The 13000-nt window shown below is 40.0% G+C and overlaps 1 protein-coding gene across 3 annotated transcripts in view; it reads right to left on the bottom strand.

The window, feature by feature from the left end:
* prkd3 (protein kinase D3) overlaps positions 1-13000 on the bottom strand; it is a 50196-nt gene that overhangs the window by 18294 nt on the left and 18902 nt on the right. For all 3 annotated transcript variants that reach the window (XM_061844086.1, XM_061844087.1, XM_061844085.1), the window contains exon 3: positions 4053-4191. In XM_061844086.1, coding sequence (XP_061700070.1) covers positions 4053-4191 — 139 coding nt within the window. The remainder of the gene's footprint in view (positions 1-4052; positions 4192-13000) is intronic.

The following is a 13000-nucleotide window of genomic DNA, read 5'->3' on the forward strand; positions in this document are numbered from 1 at the left end:
TTAAAAATAAAGTTACAAAAGAAATAGTGGGACAGCTCTGCATCAAACTGGCGAACAGTAAAGGGTGGACCCCGCTTCTTGTCCATAATCAGCAGTATAGGTTGCAGTTACTGATAGGCTCTGATTAGGATCAGCAGGACAAAAAGGATGGATAATTAAATGCATCAATAAAAGAAAAAAACCTGCCCGGATCAAACTCTCACAATCACAAAATCTCTACTGTGGAGCCGTACATATGTGCAGTTCAGCATTCCGGTAATTTAAATATTCAAAGAATATTTTTGTGAACAAGCCCTCCATTATTTTGAGACAAACTCATTTGTGATTTTTTTTTGTAGTTAAAAAAAAAATTCATGGCAAAAGGTGTCTGTGGCCACCAGCCATAAGTAGTGCGCGAGTCTATTAAAAAAATAGCTCACCGGTCAAATGCTGTGAACTATTTTGTGCTGCTATTCTTGAATAAAAATAAATAAAATGTATAGTTCAAATGTCAGTATTGTTGGACATGAACCAAAAATAAATAGCATTTGTGGAGACAGATTAGCGGGTACAACAATGACGGCCAAATACTTTGAGCACATCTATTATTCTGGGAGTGTCCCTCAAACTGATATCCCTTTGCATTCATCAGTATACAAGAAGTAGGTATCAACTTAAAAAAAAAAAAGTTTGGTTAACCTTAGTGTACCGTGTGTATATTGTATTATAGGGTCCCTTTAATTGAGACAACCAAATGCTACTGTCAGCCATAAACACTCTCCAAAAAAAAGGTAAAATTACATGTCTACTCAATCAAATTGCTGTGGCGGAAGTCAGAAGGTTGTTGTGTGTAGGCAGTTTAGAGGTTTCAATTAACCTAGGAAACTATCGATATGAGAGAGGAAGCTGGAGTTCAAACTGCACAAAAGCGGGCCCAAGTTGAACCCAGAAATTCTCAACTATGAGTCAAATATGCTAACAAGTACATTACCGTGCTGACTCAATAATGCAGTAATATAACACTGTGTACTTTTGAAATGTATTTCAACTTTAAATTTGTGCAGTGATGAATATGTAAAAGGGTGTGTCTTGCATGAAGATTAAAACAGGCCAATGTCACATACATTATTTTTCTTTTATCAATATTTTGAATTTATATTAAAGTTAGCCGTATTGCACAGTTGAGATACTGTTGAGGCTCGCTGTGACATTCACACTTATGCAGTACAAGCACAATTATTGATGGGTGATATTCTATTTTATTTTAAGGTAGATGAGAGGAAAAGGAAAGGTCACATGGCTATGTTGCAGGGGGCAACATTGCTCAACGGCACAGACAAAATGAAAGGGAGCATTCATGAGCAACACTTACATAAAACAAATGGATGTTTCTTTGCACTCACACTATTACATAATGGTTGTCAAGTTAATTGACCTCAAACAACAACTTCATGTAGTCAAGAGGTTGTTTTGGAATCACTTCTCCCAAGCAGAGCATGCATCTGTTTGCTTTAAGGCACCACATTTTCCATTGTGAAGCCACAAGTTTAAATCAAAGACAAACATACTGTATCAATAGCAAATGCCATATTTATTACATTTGCAGTAAGTGTAAAAGAAATTTTGCACTGCCAATGGTGATAAAATGAGGAACTTGTGAAAGTGGGTGGTATGAGGTGTGTGAAAAACAGAAAAAAGGCAGAATCGGTCAAACTGAACTGTAAATCTCATGGGCCCACATGGCCTTTGCAGTGAATGCTCTGACCAGGGCCGGCCTGCATATCAGAGCATGTTTACACACCATGCGCATACTACAATCACTTACTGCTGGAAAAACAAGTCCTCTTCTTTTGAGGCTAGTGCCAAGAAAAAGCTACTTTCGCTCGTTTCTTGCTGTGGGGGAGATTCTCTGACTTTTTCCCCTCAAAGCCACAGGATACAGCTACAGATTGGTTAAAACAAACTAAAGGATGATGACAAGAGACCAAAGAACCAAAGCAAATGCCTGAAAATGTGAATTTTCTGAATCTGTCACAAAAAAAACTTAAATGCTTAAAGTTGAATCTACTGCATGTTAAGTGGTATTGAAAAAAAGCCCATTGCAAGTTATTTGCTTTTGGATACAGCAGAGTACTAGGTTTTACTCTACTGGGTTGGCTCCCACCAGCAAATTGATTTAACAAGGATGACGAGAGAGAAAGCAGGGCAGACAATAAACAACAACAAAGGGTAACACAAAGAGAGCACAAGACAAACACAGACGGTGAGAAACAAAAAGAAGGAAGTTCACCAGTTTACATTCCTCAGCCATGATGCCTGGAGTATCCTCAGATCCTGAAACTATACATATAATTGCACTCTGGGCCTAAATGCCTACAGAGAATACTCTAGGTTCTGGAGAGGGGAGGGAATTGCTCTGCACGGGTGGTGTCAGGTGCTTCCTCATCCGGTCCAATGGACAGATTTGAGAAGAACAGTTATTCTAAGTCATTTGTAATGACTCAGAATTGCATAAGAAGGTGAATACAGTAATTCATTCATTGCTGGGAGTAGCACAAATAACATCTGAGTAACTGACACAAAAGTGAATAATTTAATGGAAAAAGTTGGAAAAGTTGATAATGGATTTAAAAACTAATATTTCATCACAACTCAAAAAGCAGAAAGGAGTGTCAACTGTTTCACTGTTAGTCTACTGCTATGCTAAATGCTATTATGCATTTTTGTGTAAAAGAGGCTACGGAATCTCACTTTGCCTGTGCTTTGTGACTGACTTGGAATTAGTTTAGGTTCCCAAAGTCTGCTAGGATTGTCTCCAGCTTGTACAACCATGGACAGGACACGTGGCATAGAAAACAGATGAAAGGTCTGGTCTGTCATTTAGTAAATGATCAAAATCTGTGGTCTTAGTATTTCACATATGTCTTCTTGCTCTGCTGCCCTTGTACACCTGAACAGAAAGCCGGCGTGCGAACCTCAACTAATCTTGAGTATCTAAGACCCGCTGCACACCACTCGATGCAGCTGAACAAGACTGAACTAAACAATAGTGAAAATAGTGCAGTTGGCAACTGACTTTGGACACCTGGCAACTATATTTATGACTATATACTGTACTATGTGTTCTAAGCCACAAAATAAATAAAAACACATACAAAACACCATTACTACACAGTAATAAGGGTGAATACGGGCATGCTCCATGAAGCCTGCAAATTCATAAATAACACATGCAGTTTTAAAATGCTATGTATGATATGTACTGTATTTTCCATAAGGCACACATAGAAGTCATACATTTTCTCCAAAATGGACAGGGGGCCTGATAATATGACACGATCTGTAAATGTGTTTTGAGTGACTATTTAAATAACTACAACCAAATATGCTGGATATATATTTGGCATACATGCAAACTAGTGTATATGTTAGCATGCATCCTACCACATGGTGGGGCTGACGAGACAGTGGGGCACAATTGCAATTTTACATATGTAAGCAGAAGAAGCTTACATTCCCCCACACGGTGACAGTCTAGGCATGTTATTCGTTAACGTTGTTCATATTAACAGTGTCATATTGAAAATAAAATGATTAGACTACAGAGTAGCATAATTCTACATACGACAAATCTAAAATGGCATTTGTTCCCCACTGCCTTGTGAGCACCATCATATGGTAGCTTTCATACACGCTATTATGCATGCTAACACTGCAACACAACAACATTTACAGATTTTGGAACTTGGTGAGCACAAAAGTATGGATTATAAGGGTGCCCGTCTAATTAGGAGAAAATTTAAGACGTTTGAGTGTACCTTATGGTTGTGAAAATATTGTATATTATGGGAGGGGTATGTCGACTGTGAGCTGCGAATGGGCAAGGACATAATGTGTACACACACACACACACACACACACACACACACACACACACCACACACACACACACACACACACACCACACACACACACACACACGGAAAGAAAAAGTTATTGCAGAAAATGAGAAAAATCTGCAAATATATGAATTTGTGAATGCCAAACAGTTTCAGGTTTCAAGACATACATACCGGAGAGCACCACCTCAATTAAGTCTCCCTCATGGATGTCTTCTGTTGAGGTCAGCCTCTGCAGGATGTTTTCATCATTTAGGTCATGGCGGAATAGCAAGATCTTGTCGTACATGCCAAAGAAGCCGCACTCTGGGAACTAGTGAGAGGCAAATAGACCAGTTCAGTTTGAGATGGTTGTAAATTCTTAGAAGTGACACAAGTCATGCACAAGTCATAAAAGATGCTTATTCTTGTCACCATTGCTCTGCTGACATTTGAAAATAAACAGACAAAGAGCTTTGAAAAATGCATGGTGTTACGGATCAGTCCTGACTTGTTTAGTCCGGTTTGTCTAGACAGACACAGTCTATCCAGATCATTGGCTACTCATTACTTGACAGTAGTGTGATTGAGGAGCAATAAAAGACTTTGGGTGAAACAGACAGAAGTACGAGGAGGAAGTAAATATCCTAAAACAAATAGTGGAGAATCACAGTTCTAGAAGTACAGAACCAGTCAACTATGAGTCACTTCCTGCAAAAACGGCAGCTCTATGCCTTTTAAATTGGTTCTGTCACAGTAGACAAATGTTATGAACTTATATAGTGGAGTAAAAAAGCATTGGCCACCATCTTAAAATTCTTTTTTTGCAGTTTCCCCACTTTAAAACCAAGCAAAAGTAAATAGACGAATATAACACAAGTGAACTTAAAATGAATTGAAAAGAGTAAATTGTCCATATCTATGAATGTGAGCCTTAATGCTTGGTTGTTTATATGCCACAGTTAATTAGCTGGAAACCATAGCATGGTGTACCCCTCCTCTCGCCCAAAGATAGCTCGGACAGGTTCCAGCAACCCAAGTTGGGATAAGCAGTACAGAAAATGAATGTATGAACTTAAAATGCTGTTTTTAAGTGGTGATTTCATTAATGAAGGAAAACATTTCAAAGTTACTTGGCCTTGTCTGAAGAGTATACCTACGCTAATAACTGGTTGGGCAATCCTCAGCACCAACAAATCCAGCGACTTCCAGAACTGCCATTGAGTCTTTCACATTTTTGTGAGGATATTATGGCCCACGCTTCCTTGCAACATTATTTGAATTAAGTAAAAATGGAAGTTGTTTGCGTATGAAAGGCCTTTTTAAGGTCATGTCGCTGCATTTCAATCAGATTTAAGTCTGGACTTTGTCTCTCCACTCCAACACCTTCATTTCTTTTATTTTTTTTTTCCCCGCTTCAGTAGTTGAATTGCTGGTGTGGTTTGGATTATTGTCCTACTGTCAATCTCAAGTGCACTTCAGATTGAGGTCATTGATGGCTGAACATTTTCATTCAAGATTTCCTCTGAAAGAGCAAAATGCATGCTTCTAATCACAGCAAGTTATCCAGGTCCTGAAGGAGCTAAGCAGCCCAAGAATATCACAGTATTACTACCATGTTGTGTGGTGTTCTACATTTAAACCAGGTGCAACAAAACACCAAAAAACCTTTCATCTCATCAGTCCACATAATATTTGAAATTTGAAAAAAGTTTTGAGAGTCATTCAGATTTTTATTTTTTTGCAAAATTAAGAAGCAATTATGTTCATTTTGGTCAGCAGTGGTTTGTGGATTGGAACTCTAACATGGATGCCATTTTTGCCCAGTCTCTTCATTACATTTATGTCAGGAAGACTCCTTAAATGAGTCAAGGGAGCCAAGCAGTACTTGATAAGCTGTCCCGAGTTCCTTTGTGGCCTCCTGGATGAGTCACTGCTGTTCACTTGGGGTAATTTTTGCAGGCCTGCCACTCCTGGAAAGGATCACCACTGTTCCATGTTTTCTCTATGTGAGCATAATTGTTCTCCTTATGGTTCACAGGAAATCAAAATCTTTAGAAATGGCTTTGTAACCCTTTCCAGACTGACAGAGGTCAATTACGTTATTTCTCGACTGTTGAAGAATTTCTTTTTATCGAGACTCCCGCAACTATTTTTAATTCCCACCTGCCGGTTTCCACTTTACACTATCACCCACCATCGCTTTTACAACTTCAGTGATAGCATCCCCTGTCAGAGAAAATTTCAAGCAGCCAGGGGGCAGAAAAATGTAATCTGCAAAAAGTGGGTGTGCGGCTAAAAAAAAAAAAAAAAAAATCTGAAAACTGATGCCTTAATAAATGAAAACATAAATAAATGAATAAACATTTTAACTTCACTGAGGTTATATCTGTCTGATAATTACATTTCTTTGATGATCTTAAAGTGTGCCAACGTTGAAAAAATACAAGAATTTGAAATGAGGGCCAATAACTTTTTACGGCACTGTACACAGTTGATGGTCGTTCACTCATATCTTTTCCTTTTCCACTTTCAAAGGTGATTAAGGAGACCCGTTTGATGGGTGGAGAAGAGGATGTGGTAACAGATCAAAACCAGATGCATGCTTGAAATTGTCCTGCATCAATGGTATTCAGGAGTAAATTCACAACACTATGATTGTGCTTAGGAATCCATTTCAATGCCAAGCCAAGACTGAGTACCAGAGTGTCACTGGAGGATCTAACAGCTGTTTCCCAGTATAGAGGGTCACACACAATGGCCCAACCGTGACAACGCAAGTGTCACCAAAGACCACTGGGACTGGAAACTACTGCCAATAAGGCATGTTAAGACACCTGCAGGCTTATAGCTGCCAAGATGCAAACATAAAGACAGATTAATGATTTTTTTTTTTTTGGGGGGGGGGGTAGTGTATCACAGAGTTGCATCAACAATGATGTATGGATTTAGGACTCATGTATGTTATGGATTTTCAAGTTATTCCAATTTAGGGAGACCTTAATCTAAAGCTAATGGGTTTTGCTTCCTTCAGCCCCCTTTTCAAGTTTCACTTTATCACAGTGCTATTTTCATTCATACATCTTCCCTACTGTTTATCCTCAATGATGTCGCAGGTGTAGTGGAGCCCATCCCAGTAATCATCAGGTGAGAGGCGTGGTACACCCTTAACTGGTCGGCAGGCAATTGCAGGGCACATACAGACAAACAACCGCTTACAGTCAAATTCAAACTTACGGGCAATTTAAAGTCTTCAATTAACCTGCCATGGATGTTTTTGAGATGTGGGAAGAAACCAGAATTACTGGAGAAAACCCCTGAGAACAGGGAGAACATGCACACTTCACACAGGCGAGGTGGATTTGAACCCAGGTTCACAAAACTGTGAGGCAAATGTTGTAACCAGTGCCCATCATGCTGCGCAGTGTTATTTTATTATATTGTTAGACTTCTTTTATGCTTGTGCTTGTTTAAGATAAAAATAAAAAAAACATTTAGGCAAACAAAAAATATTAGGGTTACAACTTCAATATAAACTGATTATGATCAAAAGACAAAAAGACACTAGGCTCAAGTCAAACATCGTCCACACATTCTATCTAACAAGAAAATTGGTGATTTCTTGAAAGAAGAGAAAAAAGCAGTGTCCCAGTTCAGGACCTTGATGATTTTCCATGAAGGTGACATCTTTGGCGGCTTTTAGCGACAGTTCACGCCATTTCCTGGATATCACATTTGCAAGTTTACCCTTATCCACAATGCTTCCAAAAAGACCGTATAAAATCAAGCGCTATGAAGTTTATCACTGAAGAACAAAGAGGGTTTTACTCTATTGTTGCCAGAAGGCTGATGCCAGCTTTCCCATGACCTTCATTATAATAAGCATTCTAGATCTGTGGATGTTTTGTCATGTTATGTACATTAAGTGTGCTTTTAGGAAGAAACAAATCATCTCACTGCTCGCATCCACACACATATATGCTCTAGACTTCATTCATCTCTAGATCATCACTGTTTACCCTTCAACAGCAAAGAGGTAGTTGGGGGCATCCTTCCTGTGGTGACTGCAGAGTCACGGAGAGGTTGTCATTCAGCTGACATGCCACCTCTCAAATCCGTACACATTCGTGCGCACACGCAATTGTCAGAGCAGCTGCCAGCTGTAGTCAGCACCTATTGGCATTCAGTACAAAAGTTTCCACAGAAAACAGGTCTCATTCCACACTAGGAGCATCTGTGGGGTGAGAGGGCAGAGGATAATTCTTTTGTTCCATACCTCATTAAACCAAGTGGAAGTCAGGGGTGCAAGAACAATAGACTGGCAAGTTTCAGACACATTCCAACATTGTGTACCTGCATGCGTACTTTGCTCACATGCTCCTTCCTTCCTGCATGTAAGACTATATGCAGGTGGATCCAAACTATTCATGTTCTTACACGCACACTGTATGCATACCCCTATGCAGCATCTCCACCGCATGGCATTGCATACATCTTTGAGGTCCATAGTGACTAAGCGGGTCTTTAGTCATCTTAAAAAGATATCAACTGAAAGAGTGGTAGCGACCACACAAGCACAAGAAAGACCCTACAGGAAAGAATCTTCGTGTGAGGTCCACAAGTCAGCCTGGAAACATGAATGGAAAGGAGCTTTGGAGTAGTAAGCATTTGTTCACGGATCCAATCTACCATTGATATGCTAAATACTGTTACAAGCAAAAAGGGCCAGTGTTGGAAAAGTCGAGGAAAATATGAGATGGCATGAGTGAGGTGGAAAAGCTGGACAATTGTGAAACATGGACCATTTTCAACAGAAACCCAATAAAAAAATACATCAACACACTCATGGATTTACCATCAACACTAAGACAGTGGCAGAGAGGGACGTACAAAGAGCAGCCACTTTCCAAAACAAAAGCTCGATAAAATAACTTTACAAATATAATTATGCTCAGTTTTGATGGACATCGTGTGTGGTGTTAATTTTGCAATGTTTTAGTTTACAGTGGTTTAGAAGTGCAAATTATTAATCATAAAAGGGAATTTAGTTGTACCATTGAAATATATGAGTATAAAGGGAGAGAACCTCATGGTGTAACCACCATTATTCCTTGAAGACAGACATTTGAAAACCTGGAGTTATTTCTTGCATCCACATATGAAATAAATAGAATTAATTTACAATTTCTAAGGATAGGAAAGTTGTTAATATAACTATATAAGAAGGACCGCTGTGTTGAATAAATTTTTGAAAACAATGTTATTGGTAGTTTTGATTTGAAAAAAAAAGCTTACTTTTTGTACAACCTATTGTAATGGTTGACAATTAACAATAATACAGTACATTCAGACTATCACATACAGACTTTTTTTGGTAAATGAACAGACTGCACAAACCAATTAATTTTGAAAGGCAAGCATATTTATATGGATATCAAGAGGCTATTAAATCAATGCTGATTGCATTCTGCTAAGAAGCAATTGGGTATTGAATCCAAGAGAATCCAAGAAGAGTTCTTAGGGTGTTGCTACTTTATAAATAAAGGATTAAGTGATTAAGAATTTGCATATATAGATTATGAATATATGCTATTTGTGGCATATGGCAGAGGGGCTGTGGGGGCAAAAGGGAAGTGGTGCTGAGAGTGGTGCACAGCCATTGACAGATGGGCATGTGATTACAGTAAGGAAAAGGATGCTGCTTGGCCTTACACTACCTCACACTTTATTTATGCTACAGGAAGACCCTCAGATCTGTAGGACACTTTCACGGAAATGACCTGCATTAGTTTGCAGTTGACAGTGTAAGTGAAATGTCATGAAAACTGTCATTCAAAAACTGGTGTTGACCAGGGAAATAAGGCAGAAAGGAAAATCTGATCTCTGTTCTTTAAATGGGACCAGGAAGGTCGATGACAAGGTCAGTACCATACTGAATTGCCAGTGACAGTCAAATTATTGTAAATAGGCCTACTAATTAAGTTGTACACGACAATAGATGGAAAGTACAGTACATTCACAATCTGATGATCCAGTATAAGAAGCCTCATTTACTAAAGGTTTGACGAGCAAAAATGGCCGAAAATGTGATTGCTCACGCAAACATTTGTGGAAGCTGATCAAACTGAACACAACCAGGTTTTCGTCTGCCAATGTCACGTCCCATCGGATCGGGAGTAGGACCCAAATGCAGGACTCGGACGATGCAAGGTAGTTCAGGGAGAGACGTTTATTATATCGTGGTCGGGGATCGGGCAGGCAGTCAGGTGCAGCAGCGGTAGTTGGGACGTCGGGCGAAGAGAGCAGGTGAGCGGGCAGGCAGGAGTCGGTACATGGAAGAATGATCAAAGCAGGCAGAAGTATCAAAGGAGTCAGGCTTATAAGGTTGGTCGGAGAACAGGCGAAGGTCGGTACACACAGGTTGTCGATCAGGGATACGAGAGTGCTGGAACGGGACATGAAGATCAACGAACTGGCGCCGGCCAGTCGTCCTCGGGGTAGTATAAATACACAGACTAATCAGCCCGCATGAGACGCAGGTATGCGCCTCAATCAGCGCACCTGCGCGGGCACCCACGCGGGCGCCCGCACAGCTCGTGCGGACACCCACACAGCTCGTGCTGGAGCGGCAGGATCATGACAGCCAAATGTGCTAAAGTGTCGTGGAGCTCCTTTAGCACGCTGTGGGGTAAGGTAAATTGATTAATTTAGGATGCGTAATATGATTTATCAAACCTGGAATGGATTGCAATAAATGATTTTGCATCTCAATAACGCATCTGAAAGGCTTGTGCAAATAAGCACGCATAGCAATGCCACCAGGTTAGCACAGGCGCAGTGAGATACACCGCAGAGAACCTTTCCACTTATGTTAACATTTTTGAAATGCCAGAAACAGAAATTATTACAACATATTGTCTATTCAGCAATGAAATTTTGGAGCGTTGGAATAATCTATGAGCCAGTCACCTGGGGGGAAAAAAAACCTCTGGACTGAATTTTCTTCAATCTGGGTCATTTACCCACACTGGGAAAATTGTATGATGCTGGCCTTCACTTGAGCTATTTTTCAGTTGTGCTGTCCAAAGTTTTAAATGTAATTTACACATGATTAAAACTCAGGATGAGTTCAATTAAACAAAATACTGCTTTAGGCAGTAGGCGGTTTCACCAAAACTATCTGAGAGCTTGGGTTCTTTTGTGTAATTCAGAAATATTGTTTGTCTTCCAAAAATGCATTCAATCACTTCAAATTTATTTTGCACTTGCAGACAATGTTCTCTCTAAGATGAACATGTTCGCAATTGACCCCTCCGTTGATATTGCGCAATCCGCGTCACTGACCAATCAGAGGCCAGAGATCTGCATAAACCAAAGCCCGTTTTTGCTCCCGCCATTTTCTCAGACAACATTGCATGGTCCAGTATCGGTTTAGTTAGCGTTTTATCGCGTATTTGGGTTATTTAACAAAAAATATGGTTAAGAGGTGTAGTCACGGACTTTGTAATAGTGACGACAGGTATCCTGAAAGGCTAGTTGGTGGAGTTCGATTCGTACCCTTTCCAAAACCGAAGACCCAGTACGATAAATGGCTTCGATGGATCAAACTTTGTGGAAGACCGCATCATCAACTAAATCCATCTAATATCAACCGGAACAGATATGTTTGCACGAAGGTATGCCCTATATTTGATTTTCAATACATGTCTCGTATAAATGAATGAGACGTTCCCCGCTAGCATAACACCGCTACGTGTGAACGATTGACACACTTATTCTTTGTTGAGCGATATTTAGCGATGATCGGACTGCACAAACGTGTCGGTTTCTTGCTGGCTCGCGGCCAAAGCTTAACCAGACTGTGTTTGCACGAAGATATGCCCTAAATTTGATTTTTAATACACGTCTCGTATAAATGAATGAGACGTTCTCCGCTAGCATAACATTGCTACGTGTGAATGATTGAATGAAATCAGAAGCATGGCGTCTCTCTCAGTTAAGAATGTATTGTATTTAGAATCTATAATATATCGTTGATTTGAATGAAATCAGAAGCATGGAGTCTGTCTCAGTTCAAAATGTATTGTATTTGCCATTTTTACTGTTTGTCTTACGTCAGCGCACGTGGCGTGACGTCACTTCAGGAGGCGTGGTTAAGTGCCCTGTACGGAGGGGTCAATTGCATACTGTTGGTGTGGTCTGTGCACAGACATTGTGTTGCGCGCGCACACACACACACACACACACACACACACACACACACACACACACACACACACGCACGCACGCACGCACGCACGCACGCACAACAAAAAGAATCCAACCGAACTAAAAGTATTATTAAAACTATTCAGTTTGTTGGTTGCTTTGGAAGAGCTCGTGATTGAGCAATGACGAAAAGGAGTCACTACTGGGTTCCTTTAGTCGCTTTTTATTGAACAAAGCAACACACCGAACTTTATCTAACAATGAGCTGTTGCTCTGCCACACTCACTCTCCTGCCTAGTTTACCTTACACCGGCTAATCCACTTTTAAAGGGGTACACTCATAATAAAGATATTACAGTTAATTTGAGATGACACGATGTGACGACCGCTAATGGGACAAGCCGAAAGGAAAACAACAACAACAGTTCTTATGCAGCCCATCAGTGTGGCTTACTATGACAGCATCACTATGCAGCGCACACCACCAGTGCTTTAGTTAACAAAGAGTTCAAGGCAACATAGAACGAAGAAGAGGCAGATACACTGCTTTATGTTTACTCTTGATAATAATGCCAAAAGTATATTAAAAAAAAAAAGAAAAGCTGTTATTTTAAGATCCAATGACTTTCAGAGTATGTGCAAATAGAAGAAAAAGCGGTGAAACTGGACAAGGTTCTCTCTTTTTCAACAAAGGAAGGTCTGGTCTGAAAAATGCATTGCGAAGCCCAAGAATAAACTGCAGGATGAGACTATGTGTAATGTTAAAATTCCACCTTGGAACCCCCCTCATCAAGGATGAAAGCACAAGTATTTGAACACCCTGCTATATTGCAAGTTCTCCCACTTAGAAACCATGGAGGGGTCTAAAATTTTCATCGTAGGTGCATGTCCACTGTGACAGAGATAATCTAAAAAGAAAAATCCAGAAATCACAA

Source organism: Syngnathoides biaculeatus, chromosome 15 (assembly GCF_019802595.1).
Source record: "Syngnathoides biaculeatus isolate LvHL_M chromosome 15, ASM1980259v1, whole genome shotgun sequence".
NCBI classification, from domain to species: domain Eukaryota; kingdom Metazoa; phylum Chordata; class Actinopteri; order Syngnathiformes; family Syngnathidae; genus Syngnathoides; species Syngnathoides biaculeatus.